Source organism: Aythya ferina (assembly GCF_964211825.1).
Source record: "Aythya ferina genome assembly, chromosome: Z".
Lineage (NCBI taxonomy): Eukaryota > Metazoa > Chordata > Aves > Anseriformes > Anatidae > Aythya > Aythya ferina.
This window is the reverse complement of record NC_140299.1, coordinates 45,880,258-45,893,748: the sequence shown is the minus strand read 5'-3', so window position 1 is coordinate 45,893,748 and position 13,491 is coordinate 45,880,258. Positions and strand designations below refer to the sequence as shown.

General features: G+C 35.9%; 1 protein-coding gene across 4 annotated transcripts in view; it reads left to right on the top strand.

Moving 5' to 3' along the window:
* CNTNAP4 (contactin associated protein family member 4) overlaps positions 1–13,491 on the top strand; it is a 409,919-nt gene that overhangs the window by 148,054 nt on the left and 248,374 nt on the right. For 3 of the 4 annotated variants that reach the window (XM_084503723.1, XM_084503724.1, XM_084503721.1), the window contains 2 exons: positions 5,572–5,721; positions 11,311–11,506. In XM_084503723.1, the coding sequence (XP_084359849.1) occupies positions 5,572–5,721; positions 11,311–11,506 (346 nt within the window). The remainder of the gene's footprint in view (positions 1–5,571; positions 5,722–11,310; positions 11,507–13,491) is intronic. The other variant, XM_084503722.1, reaches the window with a different exon arrangement.

Below are 13,491 nucleotides of genomic sequence, written 5' to 3'. Positions count from 1 at the left end.
ACTAGAGAGTTCAGATGGATACATAGAATTCCAAAGAATATTCAAAGACAGGAAAATGTCTCTGGGATTGGTGTAGATTCTGCATGAACACAAAAGTTCCAGTTTGTCTTGAGTAATAATGAGTACAGTATGTAAATTAAGCTATTACTAAAATAAGTAACAGATAAACAAATAATCAAAATAATAATCACTAAAATTTCTTTTCCCCCAATCCTTTTTGAATCCCACAGCACTGAAAAAATCTATGTAAAAGAGCACAAAGTATTCACAAAATCAATAATCAGTAATCAAGAAAAATCACTTATCATGAATAATGTCTTTGGCAGTATGAAGTAGATAAAGAACAAAATGCAGAGGCAAGTAGAGCAAAGAGACAACAGGATTTTAAGCTAAGAGTTCCCAAATCTTAGGTCCTTGCTATTATTATTATTATTATTATTATTATTATTATTGTAGATTGGTTCCTTACTTCAATTCCTGGTACAAAATGATAATTCTTTTGAAGGAAAAAAAAAAAAAAAAAAAGTTTCTCACAATTCCAGTGTTTATTGTATCTCTACAGACACATAATGATTAAGCATAAAATTTTAAAAGTTAAAATTAAAATTTTAATTCAGGAAAGTAATGACCATGAATAATGTTAAAATTTACTTAAATACTTTTTTTTTTTTTTTTTTTTTTTTTCTGTGTGTAACACTAAGTTTGTAACACAAACTTGATATTTGTTGTAATCAAAAATAACTGATAGACAAAGAGTATCATTTTAATGACAAGTAGCTTCCTCGGGCTCACCATTTTAAAATGTCAATTTCTTAGCAAGAATGATGTGCAGTTAACAGGGAAAATTTGTCTGTTAGAAGCTGTTTCAATTGCAGTTCAGTTAGATGATATATGTTAAAGAAATTGGGGTCATGTGGCATCATTTTAACAGACCTGTTGAAGGTGGTGGCACTTTTAACATCTGTAGCCTTGTACATAGAGCAAATTATTCAAAGTTGCAATACAATATTAGCTGAAACACCCCACAATAAATCTTGGCAATTTGTACTGAAATAGAATTTAATGTTATCACAGAATCACAGAATTTCTAGGTTGGAAGAGACCTCAAGATCATCGAGTCCAACCTCTGACCTAACACTAACAGTCCCCACTAAACCATATCCCTAAGCTCTACATCTAAACGTCTTTTAAAGACTTCCAGGGATGGTGACTCCACCACTTCCCTGGGCAGCCCATTCCAATTTCTAACAACCCTTTTGGTAAATTATTATATTTCTGTTATTATTCTATATAAGCTTATTTTTCATAATATTTAGCAGAAGGAATTGTGGCTGACTTTATGAGGGCAAAGCACTGAAAAAAAAAAAAAAAAAAAAAAAAAAAAAAAGAGAGAGAAAAGAAAAAGAAAGAGAAAAAGAAAGAGAAAAAGGAAAGAGAAAGAGAAAGAGAAAGAGAAAGAGAAAGAGAAAGAGAAAGAGAAAGAGAAAGAGAAAGAGAAAGAGAAAGAGAAAGAGAAAGAGAAAGAGAAAGAGAAAGAGAAAGAGAAAGAGAAAGAGAAAGAAAACCATCATATTTTCTTCTAAGAAAAAAGTTATCTAACAAAACCATATGCAGGACTTCTTCTTGAGTTTCTGAAATGCTTATTGTTGCCACACTCACTGAAGAAAATCAAGCCTACATCTAAAGACTGAGTAATTAAATTATGGATGGCTGGACAGGTTTTTTCTCCTACAAGCAGTCTTACGACCTGTCTTTCACACATATGCGAAATTTGATAATTAAATCAGAGCACATTTCTTTGTGCACAGTTCTTCAGAGATCTCTTCAGCCATATAAGAAAGAGGAGAACAGCTTATTAATTAATGAATGATTAAGCTATAATAAGTTATTTGCACTACTTAAGTATTAGTGCAATCTCCTTTATGGTAGGACATTCTCTTACCTAGTCTAACATGAATCAGGAAGACCAAGCAGATGAGGCCCTTCTATACAGACAGAAGCAGCCTCAAATTCACAAGCCCTGTTTTTTCAAGCACCCCAAAATCTGCTGAAGGGACAGCACAGAAGGGTGTAGGCAATCCAGAAGTTCCTGGAATGCATTGTTGATATCTTCCTTCTCCAACTGATAGAGAAGCCAGTGAGGAGAAGTGCTATGCCAGATCTCATTCTTACCAACAAGGAGGGATTGCTAGGGAATGTGAAACTCAAGGCAATCTAGGGTACAGTGACCATGAAATGGTGCAATTTAGGATCCTGTGGGCAGTGATGAGGTAGCACAGCAAGCTCACTACCCTGGGCACTTCAGACTTCAGAAGAGCAGACCTTCCCTTCTTCAAGGATCTGCTTGCTAGAACACCATAGGGTAAAGACCTGAAGGGAAGAGGGGCCCAGGATAGATAGTTAATATACAGGGGTCATATTCTCCAAGACCAGGAATAATACATCCCAAAAAGGACAAAGTCAGGCAAAAATGCCAGGATTCATGGATGAACAAGGAGCTCCTGGCCAAACTGAAGCAGAAAAAGGAGGTCTACAGAGGGTGGAAGCAAGGACAAACATCCTGGGACAAATACAGAGAAATTGTCTGTGCAGACAGGGTTCAGGTTAGCAAATCTAAATAGAGCTTCTAATAGGCTAAAGCCCTATTAGAATTAAATTTGTCCAGGAACATCAAGGGGAAAAAATAAAGGTTTCTATAGGTACATCAGCGATAAAAGAAAGTCTAGGGAAATTGTGGACTATTCCCAGAGGGAAGCTGGAGAGTTGGTTACCCACAATACGGAGAAGGCTGAGTTACTCAATTACTTTTTTTCTTCAGTCTTCATTGGCAAGAACTCTAGCCACTTAGCCCAAGCCCAGAAGGCAAAGGCCAGATCTAGAAGAATGATGAACCACATACAGTATAAGAGAAGATTGGTTTCAAGACTATCTAAGGAACCTAAAGGTGTAAAACCCCATGGGACCTGATGGCATCTGCAGGAGAAGGGAACCAGTAAATGTAGTTGCTAAGCCACTAACCATCATATTTGAGAAGTAGTGGAAGTCTGGTGAAGTTCCCACTCACCCTAAGAGGGGAAATATAGCCCCCATGATTAAAAAGGGAAAAAAAGGAAGACAAAGGGAACTGCACACCAGTCAGTCTTACCTCTGTGCCCAGCAACACCATGGAGCAGATCCTCATGGAAACTAGGCTAAAGTATATGGAAAATAAGGAGGTAACTGGTAACAGCCAACCTGGCTTCAGTATAGAGAGATTATGCCTAACAAATCTGGTCCCCTTCTATGATTGGGTGACAGCACTGGTGGATGGGGGAAGAGCAAGTGACATTACCTACCTGGACCAGTGCAAAGCGTTTGAAACTGTCTGCCATGATATCCTTGTTGGAGAGACATGGATTAGATGGATACACCACTTGGGCAAGTAATTGGCTGGATGATCACACTGAAAGAGTTGCAATCAACAGCTCAATATCCAAGTGGAAGTCAGTTATGCATGGTATTTCTCAGGGGTCAGTATTGGGACTGGTACTATTTAACATCTTTCTTGGTGACATGGACAGTGACATTGAGTGCACGCTCAGCATCTTTGCAGATGACACTAAGCTGTGTAGTGAGGCTGGTACACTGGACGGAAGGGATGCCATCCAGAGGAACATGGCCAGGCTTGAGATGGTTGTGTGTGAACCTCATGAAGTTCAACAAGGCCAAGTACAAGGTTGTACATCTGGTCCAGGGCAATCCCAAGAAAAAATACAGGTTGAGTAGAGATTGAAAACAGGCCTGAGGAGAGGAACTGGAGGTGTTAGCTGATGAGAAGCTCCACATGAGCTGGCAATGTGTGCTTGCAGCCCACAAAGTAAACTGCATCCTGGGCTGTAGCAAAATAAACATGGCCAGCAGGGCAAGGCAGGTGATTCTTCCCCTTTACTCTGCCTTCATGAGACTCCACTGAAAAGAGTCAGGCTCCACTTGTTACATTTAATGCTCCTCTCCCCCTCCCTCCCTTCCCTTCTTTATCCTGACTGTAAATATACTGCATCTGTTAGTATCCTCATATGACATTTCTCATACCAAACTGCAAATAAAATTAATTGCCTGAATGTTATCAGAAAATCTGTGATTATGGTTCTGTACTTTCTGTGATTCTATTAGAAGAGGGAATGGTTGCTTGAAGTGAAACACAGAGGTAATCTATGTGCCATGTTTTTTTATATAATTCCACCTAAGATGGGCATAAAGCAAAAGTTACTATTATTAGAGGATAAGGTTTCTTCTTGTATAGTCCCTGACAAATATACCAGTTGAAGTAAGGAAACAAGTCATATAAATGGTGCATATATCTAATATTGTATTTAATATATTACAGACACTTTCTAAATGATATTTTATTCGAATTTAGAAGTAATTTTAAGATTAATCTCTGAATTGTATGCTGAATTTCTGTGTTTAGACTGTGGTAGTTTGGAATATATGAGTCCTAGTTATAACGCAATTTAGTTGTTTGAACCCTGTCACTTTTATATTTTGATTTCTTTTCTGTCTGTATGAACAAATCTGTTAACTCTCAGAATATTTATTTATAGAATATAGAGCAAATTCTAGAGAGGACTATATAAATACATTAAATTTAAAGAGGGAAATCACATCACAAATCTGAGACATTGCAGTCAATAAAAGACTTTAAATAACTCAAAGGCTGTGTTCTTTGTAGTCTTCTGAAAGAAGTATCATAGTTCTAAAACCACTCAGGAACATAATTGACTTACACCACTTATGTAAAGATAGTAAGTGTTTATGTACTGACTAAAATAAAATGTATTTAAATCTATATATGCAGGCATGTTCCAGAACATGTTCTGTCACATAGAGACAGAAGTAATGTAAATTGGTGTTAGAGCCTAGAAAGTAGCTCCAAAATTTACCCATTTATTTCCAATATATTTTCCATATTTTCCAATATATTTCTAAGAGTAACTGAAAAATAATAATAACAAAAAAAAAAAAAAATGACATTGACATTATGCTTGATGAAGCTTTTTACATCTACATGGTACAGTTATTTTTCTGCATTGTAATGTAATTTACAATTATTTACATATAAATAGATTTACATACAATCTACCTTTGATTTTAAAAGATGAAGAAATACCTTGTGACAGTGCAATAAAAATGTGTATCATATGTTAAATACTGTATCAACCATCACAATAATGCCTTAGTAATAACCTCCTCAGATTGAGAGGATATTTTTCATAGTCCGTACATTAAATGTAACTTACTGATAATTAGGAGCATTACAATGGTAAAGCTTATTCACTAAAATACTTTTTTTTTTAATCAGAAGTGAAGCAAGGGAATGGACAAAGTCTCTGTCTTCACAAAAGACATTTGTGTTCTTTAATCCTTTTTTTTTTTTTTTTTTTTTTTTCTCCTTTCATTATCTCCTCAAGTTGTTATTTCAGCTATGATTGCTACTGTACTGGTCTCTTCTCCTTTCTAATTTATAACATCCAGATAATATAACAAATAATGGATGTCTGTCCTTCATTTTGCTTTTTGTTTCCCTCCTAGGTGCTGGATTAAATAATGGTCAGTGGCATTCTGTATTCTTCTCTGCCAAAAGAAATCGTATCAGCTTAATAGTGGACAACGATATGACCTCATCTGTTCATGCCTCCATATCTCTGCAAATTTATTCAGCAGACACATTCTACTTTGGAGGTGAAATATGTTGCTTATTTATGCTGGCAATATCACACAGTTAAATGTAAATTTTTGCAGACATAGATAATCAAATAGCAAGAATGTGTTGGCTTGCTTCAAGGCTTTGTTGTCTAACTCAGATATCTCTTAGAGTACTGTTTTTTCAGGAATTGCTATGATATTTTGGGGTTCACATTTCTTCAAAATTTTTATCATGCTAAGTAGAATAAATTACCACCCTAAATCCTTTGTCAATTTCTAGAACATAGTTTTCTAGTATTGTGTCCTGATAATTAAATTTAGCATGACTGATAATCAACAATCAATCAAATAGGTACACAAGTCTCCTGTTATGCAGCCATTATGTTGCTTGTGTTGCTAAGTCTCTTTCTTTTTTTTTTTTTTTTTTTAATATATATTTTCTGAGAATCTTCCACTGGGCTGACTTCAAGACTTCACCTGAAGTGCATGTTTACTTGTGCAAATATCCTCTTTCTCTTTAGGTCCATACTTATTCATTGCACAATACACAATCATAAAATATAAGTAATAATAATAATAATAATTAAAAAAAAAAAAAAATTGACCACCATAGCACAACAATACTATGTTTGGAGAATATAACTTCTCTCTAAAAGGTTTTGAGGTGTCCTATTTTCACTAGAGGCCTGAGCATGAGCTGGCAATGCACCCAGGTGGCCAAGAAGGCCAAAAGCATCCTGGCTTATTTCAGGATTAGTGTATCTAGCAAGACCAGGAAGGTGGTTGTCCCCTTGTACTCTGCTCTGGTGAGGCTGCGCCTCAAGTACTGTGTTCAGTTTTGGGCCCCTGAACACAAAAAGAACTTGAGGTCCCGGATGTCCAGAGAAGGGCTACAAAGCTGGTGAAGAGCCTGGAACACAAGTCCTAAGAGGAGTGGATAAGCGAACTGGGGTTGTTTAGTCTGGAGAAGAGAAGGCTCACGGGAGACCTCACTGCTCTCTACATCTACCTAAAAGGAAGTTGTGGGGAGCTGGGGGTCAGCCTCTTCTCACAGATAACCAGTGATAGAACTAGAGGGAATGGCCTTAAGTTGCACACGGGGAGGTTCAGTTTGGAAATTAGGAGACATTTCTTCTCAGAAAGAGTAATGAGGCACTGGAACGGGTTGCCCAGGAATTTGGTGGCGTCACCATCCCTGCAAGTGTTTAAGCAAAGGTTGGATGTGGCACTTAGGGACATGGTTTAGTGGGTGATATCAGTAGTAGGGTGATGGTTGGACCAGATGATCTTAGAGGTCTTTTCCAACCTTAATGATTCTATGACTCTATGATTCTATGATATTATTTTTAAGCATAAATTCATCAAATGACTTTGTCATTAATATGTTTATTGATATAATTGTACAGGTTGTGATAAACCTAGATAAGTTAGGAATGGAGTGCATAATAGCAACATTAGACAAATTATTTAAATACATTATTTAACTCTCCCTTAAAGCTTCGTCTCTTACTAGTTTACGACTAAACAATTTATTAAAAATAATAATAAAAAAATGAATGCATACAAATCAGAATGTGTATAAAAAAATAAATGCATCTGGACCAAGTCATTGTCCACAGATTAGTTCCCTTGGGGGAAAAATAATAATAATAATAAAATAAAATAAATAAAATAAAATAAAATAAAATAAAATAAAATAAAATAAAATAAAATAAAATAAAATAAAATAAAAAATGCTCACAAGCAGAAAGTAAATCTAGGAATTGCTACCAGACCATCTGTGGATTTTTTGGATCTGGTATCTAGCCTTCTCTAGTAAAGACACATCCTGAACTGATTGATAATCAGAGAAAGATACAGAATATGGATGTTGAATGGCAAGAAAACTTTTTGTAGATATTTATTTCTATATGGGTCCAGGTTCCCACATTTCTGAATACACCAGTGAACATTTCCATATTCCACCATCAAAATGTGTACAGTGCATTTCCAAGTTTATACACATATTTAGCATTTTTCTGTATGCTGGCTGTTTAAATATGAATAAGAGTCTTCCAGAAGAGATGCTCTGGGGACACAATGGTCATTTTACTTGTTTTAAAGAATACAGAATATGCAAAAAAATGCAGAAATTTATCTGAGGAAATGTGATAAACATGAAGGTAATTTAGAATTATGTCAGCATAACTCCTAGTCAAAAATACATGACAGCTCTCAGATCATGGAATAATAACTTTGCAACTGTAAGGGAAAAAAGACATTATTTAAATTTGCAATAAGCACATAGATTAAATTTAATTATTAAACTATTTATTTCTGTTATTAATATTTGACCCATAGTAATAAGGAATCTCACTTTCAGTAATAATCATTATACGTTGACTTTAACAAATCTGGAAGACAACATTTTAAAAATACAGTTTATAAGAAAAATCTGAGGCAAAATCTTTTTGAACCCAGAAGTTAGAGATGTAAACTTTTCCTGCATTCACCTATTTTATTTTATTTTATTTTATTTTATTTTATTTTATTTTATTTTATTTTATTTTATTTTATTTTATTTTATTTTATTTTATTTTATTTATTTTATTTTTTGGTATGGACTCCCCTGGAAGTCTTTCACTCTCAAATGAATGTCAGTTTTGGTTTTGTTTTTGTTTTTTACCAAAAATGACAGATTTTTGTTTGTTTGTTTGTTTTTAACATTTTATTATATAGTGCTATAGAGAATTTGTTTAAGACCTGTAATTGATTTATCAAAATGTTCATTATATTGTAAGGTTGCTCTGTTCCTGTTTAGATTTTAGCAAATCCACAGATTTGTTATTCTTACAGCAATATGCAAAGTAGTTAATATACATTTTCCTTTAGAAAGGTAATAACAGGTTTGAACAGTTTGGTACCTCACCAGAGAAAAAGACACTGAGAATTTATTTACTTATTTTACTTATTTTATGTCACTTAGTCATTTTATACTATACACTTCTTAAAAATATATCAATTTTATTTATGTTTTTGCATATTCCTTTGAATAGATGTACCAGTTTCCATTGTCATTTTGCTTCCTGGAAAAATAAATCTCTGCAAATTCTCTGCAGAACTTCAGAAAATACCCATTTGCTCTGTGAAACAAAAGTACCTTAACAGTCTCTGCTTCCAAACATCATGAAACAAGAAACTCTTTGAATATTGTAAAACAAACAGTAGTATTGTTTGATTAAGATCAAATATGGCCCTTGCTCCAGAATAAATATTGACCTTTGGAAGAAAGACGAAGATAAAAAGGCATATTTTATCATACAGTGTTCAGCTATCATAGGGGAAAACTTCTCAATTGATACGGTTTAAACCAAATCAGCTTTTCTTAATAATGTCTATTTAATTGGTAATAAGCAAATTGCATTTCAGGATCGTTATCAGAAAAATAATATACAAATTACTGTATTACATACTTTCAGAATATCAATCATAGATAGTAACTCCAGAGGTTGCCTAGTCCAGTCTCCTGCTCAAAACCAATCTGATTATATCAGGATGTAGATCAGATTATGCACCTCTGAGCATGGAAATCTCTCTAACTTGTTCCTGTATTGAACACCTTCATGGTTAAAAAAAAAAAAAAAAAAAGTTTATTTTTGCTGATATGTAATTTGAATTTGCCATTTCTGATTTTTATCTTTTTTCCTCTCCTCTAATCACTGTAGACTTCCAGAAAGAGACTGTCTCCTTCCCTGCATCTCCTTCTCAGATATCTTTACCTTTCCGTCTTAAGCCTCGTCAGACCCAGCTCTCTCAGCACCTTAAAATACATCCTGTCCATTAGGTTCCTTGACCATCTTTGTGACCTCACTCAAGGATATCAATGTATTTTGTTTATTGGGAAGTCCAGAACTGGACATGGCACTCCAACTTCTCACAGTTGCCAAGGAGAGGGAAAGACCACTTGTCTAGACTTGCTGGCACTACTTTTGGTAATGCCATTAGCCTTCTGTGCCATAAATGCACATTCATGTCTCATGGTGCATCTGTTGTCCATTAGGACACCAAGACTTCCTCTGTGGATCCGCCTCTTAGCAGTAGCCTACACTGTTGCATGGGCTTATTTTATCTTTTATCCCAGAAGAAACACCTTGTACTTGTTCTTGCTAAACTTTATGGTATTTCTGTCACCCCTTTTCTTCTGCCTGCCCAGTTGCTGCCTTGCCATCCAGCATATTTACCCCTTCCCCCAACTTAGTATCAGTCACAAGCTTTCTGAGAGTGCACTCTATCCTGTCTTCCCTACTGTTAATGAAGACTTTAAACAGACTGATGCCTGAAAGACCACTGAACATCAGCTAGACTTTCATCATTGATTGTCCACTTACCCACCGACATCTCATCAATCCAATGATGTGGAAATTACAGAAAAATGTTGATGGTTTTGCTAAAGTCAAGGTATATAGTGTTTACTGCTCTCCCCCCTGTCCACTGTGCCTGTTGTCAAAAAAAAAAAAAAAAAAAGAAGTTTTGTCAGGCATGATTTGGCCTTGGTTAATTCATGTCAGTTGTCTCTAATTACCTTTTTTGTATGTCACATAGCATATAAGAGGATTTGCTCCATGAACTTTCCAGGTAGTGAGGAAAGGCTGACTAGTCCCTGGCTCTCTGGGCCCTACTTCTTGGCGTTCTTGAAAGTGAGCGCAACATTTTCCAATCATCAAGAAGCTCACCTAATTACCAAATTATTTTAAGGATTAAAATGTTAGTAGTTTAACTGTGACAACATTGGATGTTGTGATGATATTGGCCAGCTCTTCCAGTGCTTTCAGATAGCTCTTAGACTTTTTTTTTTTTTTTTTTTTTTTTTTTTTTTTTTTTATCTTCTGTGGCTACTACTGCCCTACCTCATACTTTGTTGGGACAAGAGAAGTCTTTACCAATCAAAACTGAAGAAAAAAGGCCTCAGACAATTCTGCAGTTCCCACGGCCCTAGGTCCTTGTCATTTGATCCTCAAAAATATGTCCCTGAACAAACCAACATGGGCTCTTCTGAAATCCATAGCTGTACTTCTGTGTTTGTTTGCTTGCTTTCTCACTGTCTTGTCTGTGGATCTTAAACTCCACAGTCTCATGTTTGATGCAACAAAGACTAGCCTTGATATTCACGTCTTCATTTTTTAACTTGTCTAGGAGCAGAAGTTTTCAATAAAGCACCTTTCCTAGTTGGTTCATTGATCACAAACATATAAAAATTGTCCTCATTTTTCAGAAATCTTCTGGATAGTTTGATGAAGAAAACCCCTTGTACTTTGTAGCTCATTTCCTCTGACTTCAGTTATGACTTGAAATTTGTCCAGATCACAGTCAGCCTGCATTATAACCCAACATTTTGTGACTAAGATCATTTGGTGAATCTGTTCACATCTTGGTTCCATTAATTATTTTGGAACTGCTGTTTGGGTTATGCTGTACCCTGTAGCACTGATTTGCACATACAGTAAGATTGAACAGCCTTATTTCTTTACTCTTGCACAGACGTGCCAAATCAGAAGTGTTTCTGGATAAACCTGGCCACAAAATTTGTTATGCCTAAAAATTACCAAATTCTGGTATACATGTTATTTTCATTAAAATATTTTTCAGCTCCAGGATTTATGTTTCTCTCAGGCTGTCCAAACATTGGAAACAATTCTGAATGTAAAAGCTCATTTGGTGGCTTTCAAGGATGTATGCGGCTCATTTCTATTGGCAACAAAGCAGTGGATATGAATTCAGTTCAGAAAAATATTTTTGGCAATTTCAGCGATCTTCAGATAGATTTATGTGGCATTATAGACAGGTAAGAAAATTATATATATTTATTTATATACTTGATTTGTTGTTGTTATTGTTTCAAATACTGACCTCATGACCAGGAACAAAATGCTTACAAAATTGCATGCTTCTTTCACAAACATTCAATGGTACAGAAGATTTTCAGTATACATAGAAAAGCAAATAGAAGACGTTGTTGCACTGCAAATAAATTTCCAATATCTGAGGTTAAAAATATTTGATGTTTCTGGCTAATTTTTATTTTGTTGTTGTTGTTGTTGCTTGTTTTGTAACACTGTAGACACAAATCTCTGACATTTGAAATCTCATTCATCATTTGAAATCCTATGCTCTTTACAAATGATTGCTCTTTCTATATTCTACCCATCCAGAAACATAGTGGAAACATCCTCACAAACAGTGAGCAATCTTTATTTTATGCTCAGGTCAGAATTAATTGTAACTAGTGTGTACTATAGGGTATTTTTTATTTTTTTTTAAAGAATGACCAGTTTTAATGCCTCCCTTTGGAAGGAGGAACGTCTATACACCTTCTCCAAAATAGAACAAGTGGCAGGAATTTGCTGGAGTTCAGTGTGGAGGAAACAGAATCTCTGTTAGAGATTTCTATTTGGAATATAGGATATGTTTCTTCTCAACTTTTCCTTACCCTACAGCCTTTTGATTCATTTTCTCATTTTTCACTTATTTCACCATCTCCTTCTTCCCCTTTCTAATAGCCTTTGTAACACTTCCTACTTCCTTCTAGCTTCTAAAGCACCATATTGCTGTATTTCAACACTCTGGAATAATTTTCATTACACTGTGTTTTTTGTTTGTTTGTTGTTGTTGTTAGTAGTAAGAATGAGGAGCAGAGTCAGGTTTAAAGAATGATATTCTTTAGTTGAACACTTAAATGGAGATCTAAACAAGAATTTGAATAGAAAATATCAAGAAATTGACTGATAAGTTAATTGGTACTGACTACTTTCTCTTTTTAACATAGATATTTGAATCTGTATGTATGTATATAACTAGGGAGCACTCAAAATGTTAAACTCAGAGCTGTGATTTGTGAACAATCATTTGCTCCATAATTAAAAAGACATGTTATGAAATAAATTCAGAGAAAGTGGTATGTTTTACATATTCTGGTACATAGTAAAGCATTTACTATATGTTGGTTTTATATAAAAAAAATATATATATATATTATAATAAAATAAACAATTGTGACTTATATATATAAAGTTAGTGGGTCCTAGCACACAGAAATACAGAATTATTTACAGTGTTCCAGATGGCATGGCATTTGCACTGAGCAAATGTATTGTGTTTACAAGGCAAGGTTTTTGTAGTGAGGGGCTGCAGGGGTGGCCTGTGTAAGATGGGTCCAGAAGCTACCCCATGCTTGATAAGGGCCAGTTTCAGCTGCCTCCAAAGGAACCCACCACTATCCAATAAGCAATGTGGGTTGTGCCTCTGTGAGTGCAGATTTAAGAAAGGGAAAAAAAATGCTAAGCAATAGCAGCTGAGAGAGTGAGGAGAGATAAACAGACCAGCAGACACCAAAGTTAGAGCAGAAGGTGCAGGAGGGGCTCCACGTGCTTGAGCAGAAGTTCCCCTGCAGCCTGTGAAGAAGCCCAGGGTGGGGCCTGCTGTCCCCCTGCAATCCATGGGTCCCACGGCAGAGCAGATCTCCACACTGCAGCCCATGGAGGAGCCCCTGGTGGAGCAGGTGGATGTGGCCTGAAGGAGGCTGCGGCTAATGGAGAGCCCCCACAGGAGTACGCGCCAGGCCTGAGCTGCAGCCCACGGAGAGGAAGCCACAGAGGATCAGTGGGGTCTGGGGGGGGGCTGACACCCACCTGTGCTAGAGCAGTTTACTCCTGACAGATGGACCCCATGGTATGGATCCGTATTTGGAGCAGTTTTTGAAGAACTCCTGCGTGTTGGAAGTCCCCTCAGGATCAGTTCAGGAAGGACAGCATCCAGTGGGAGCGACCCCAT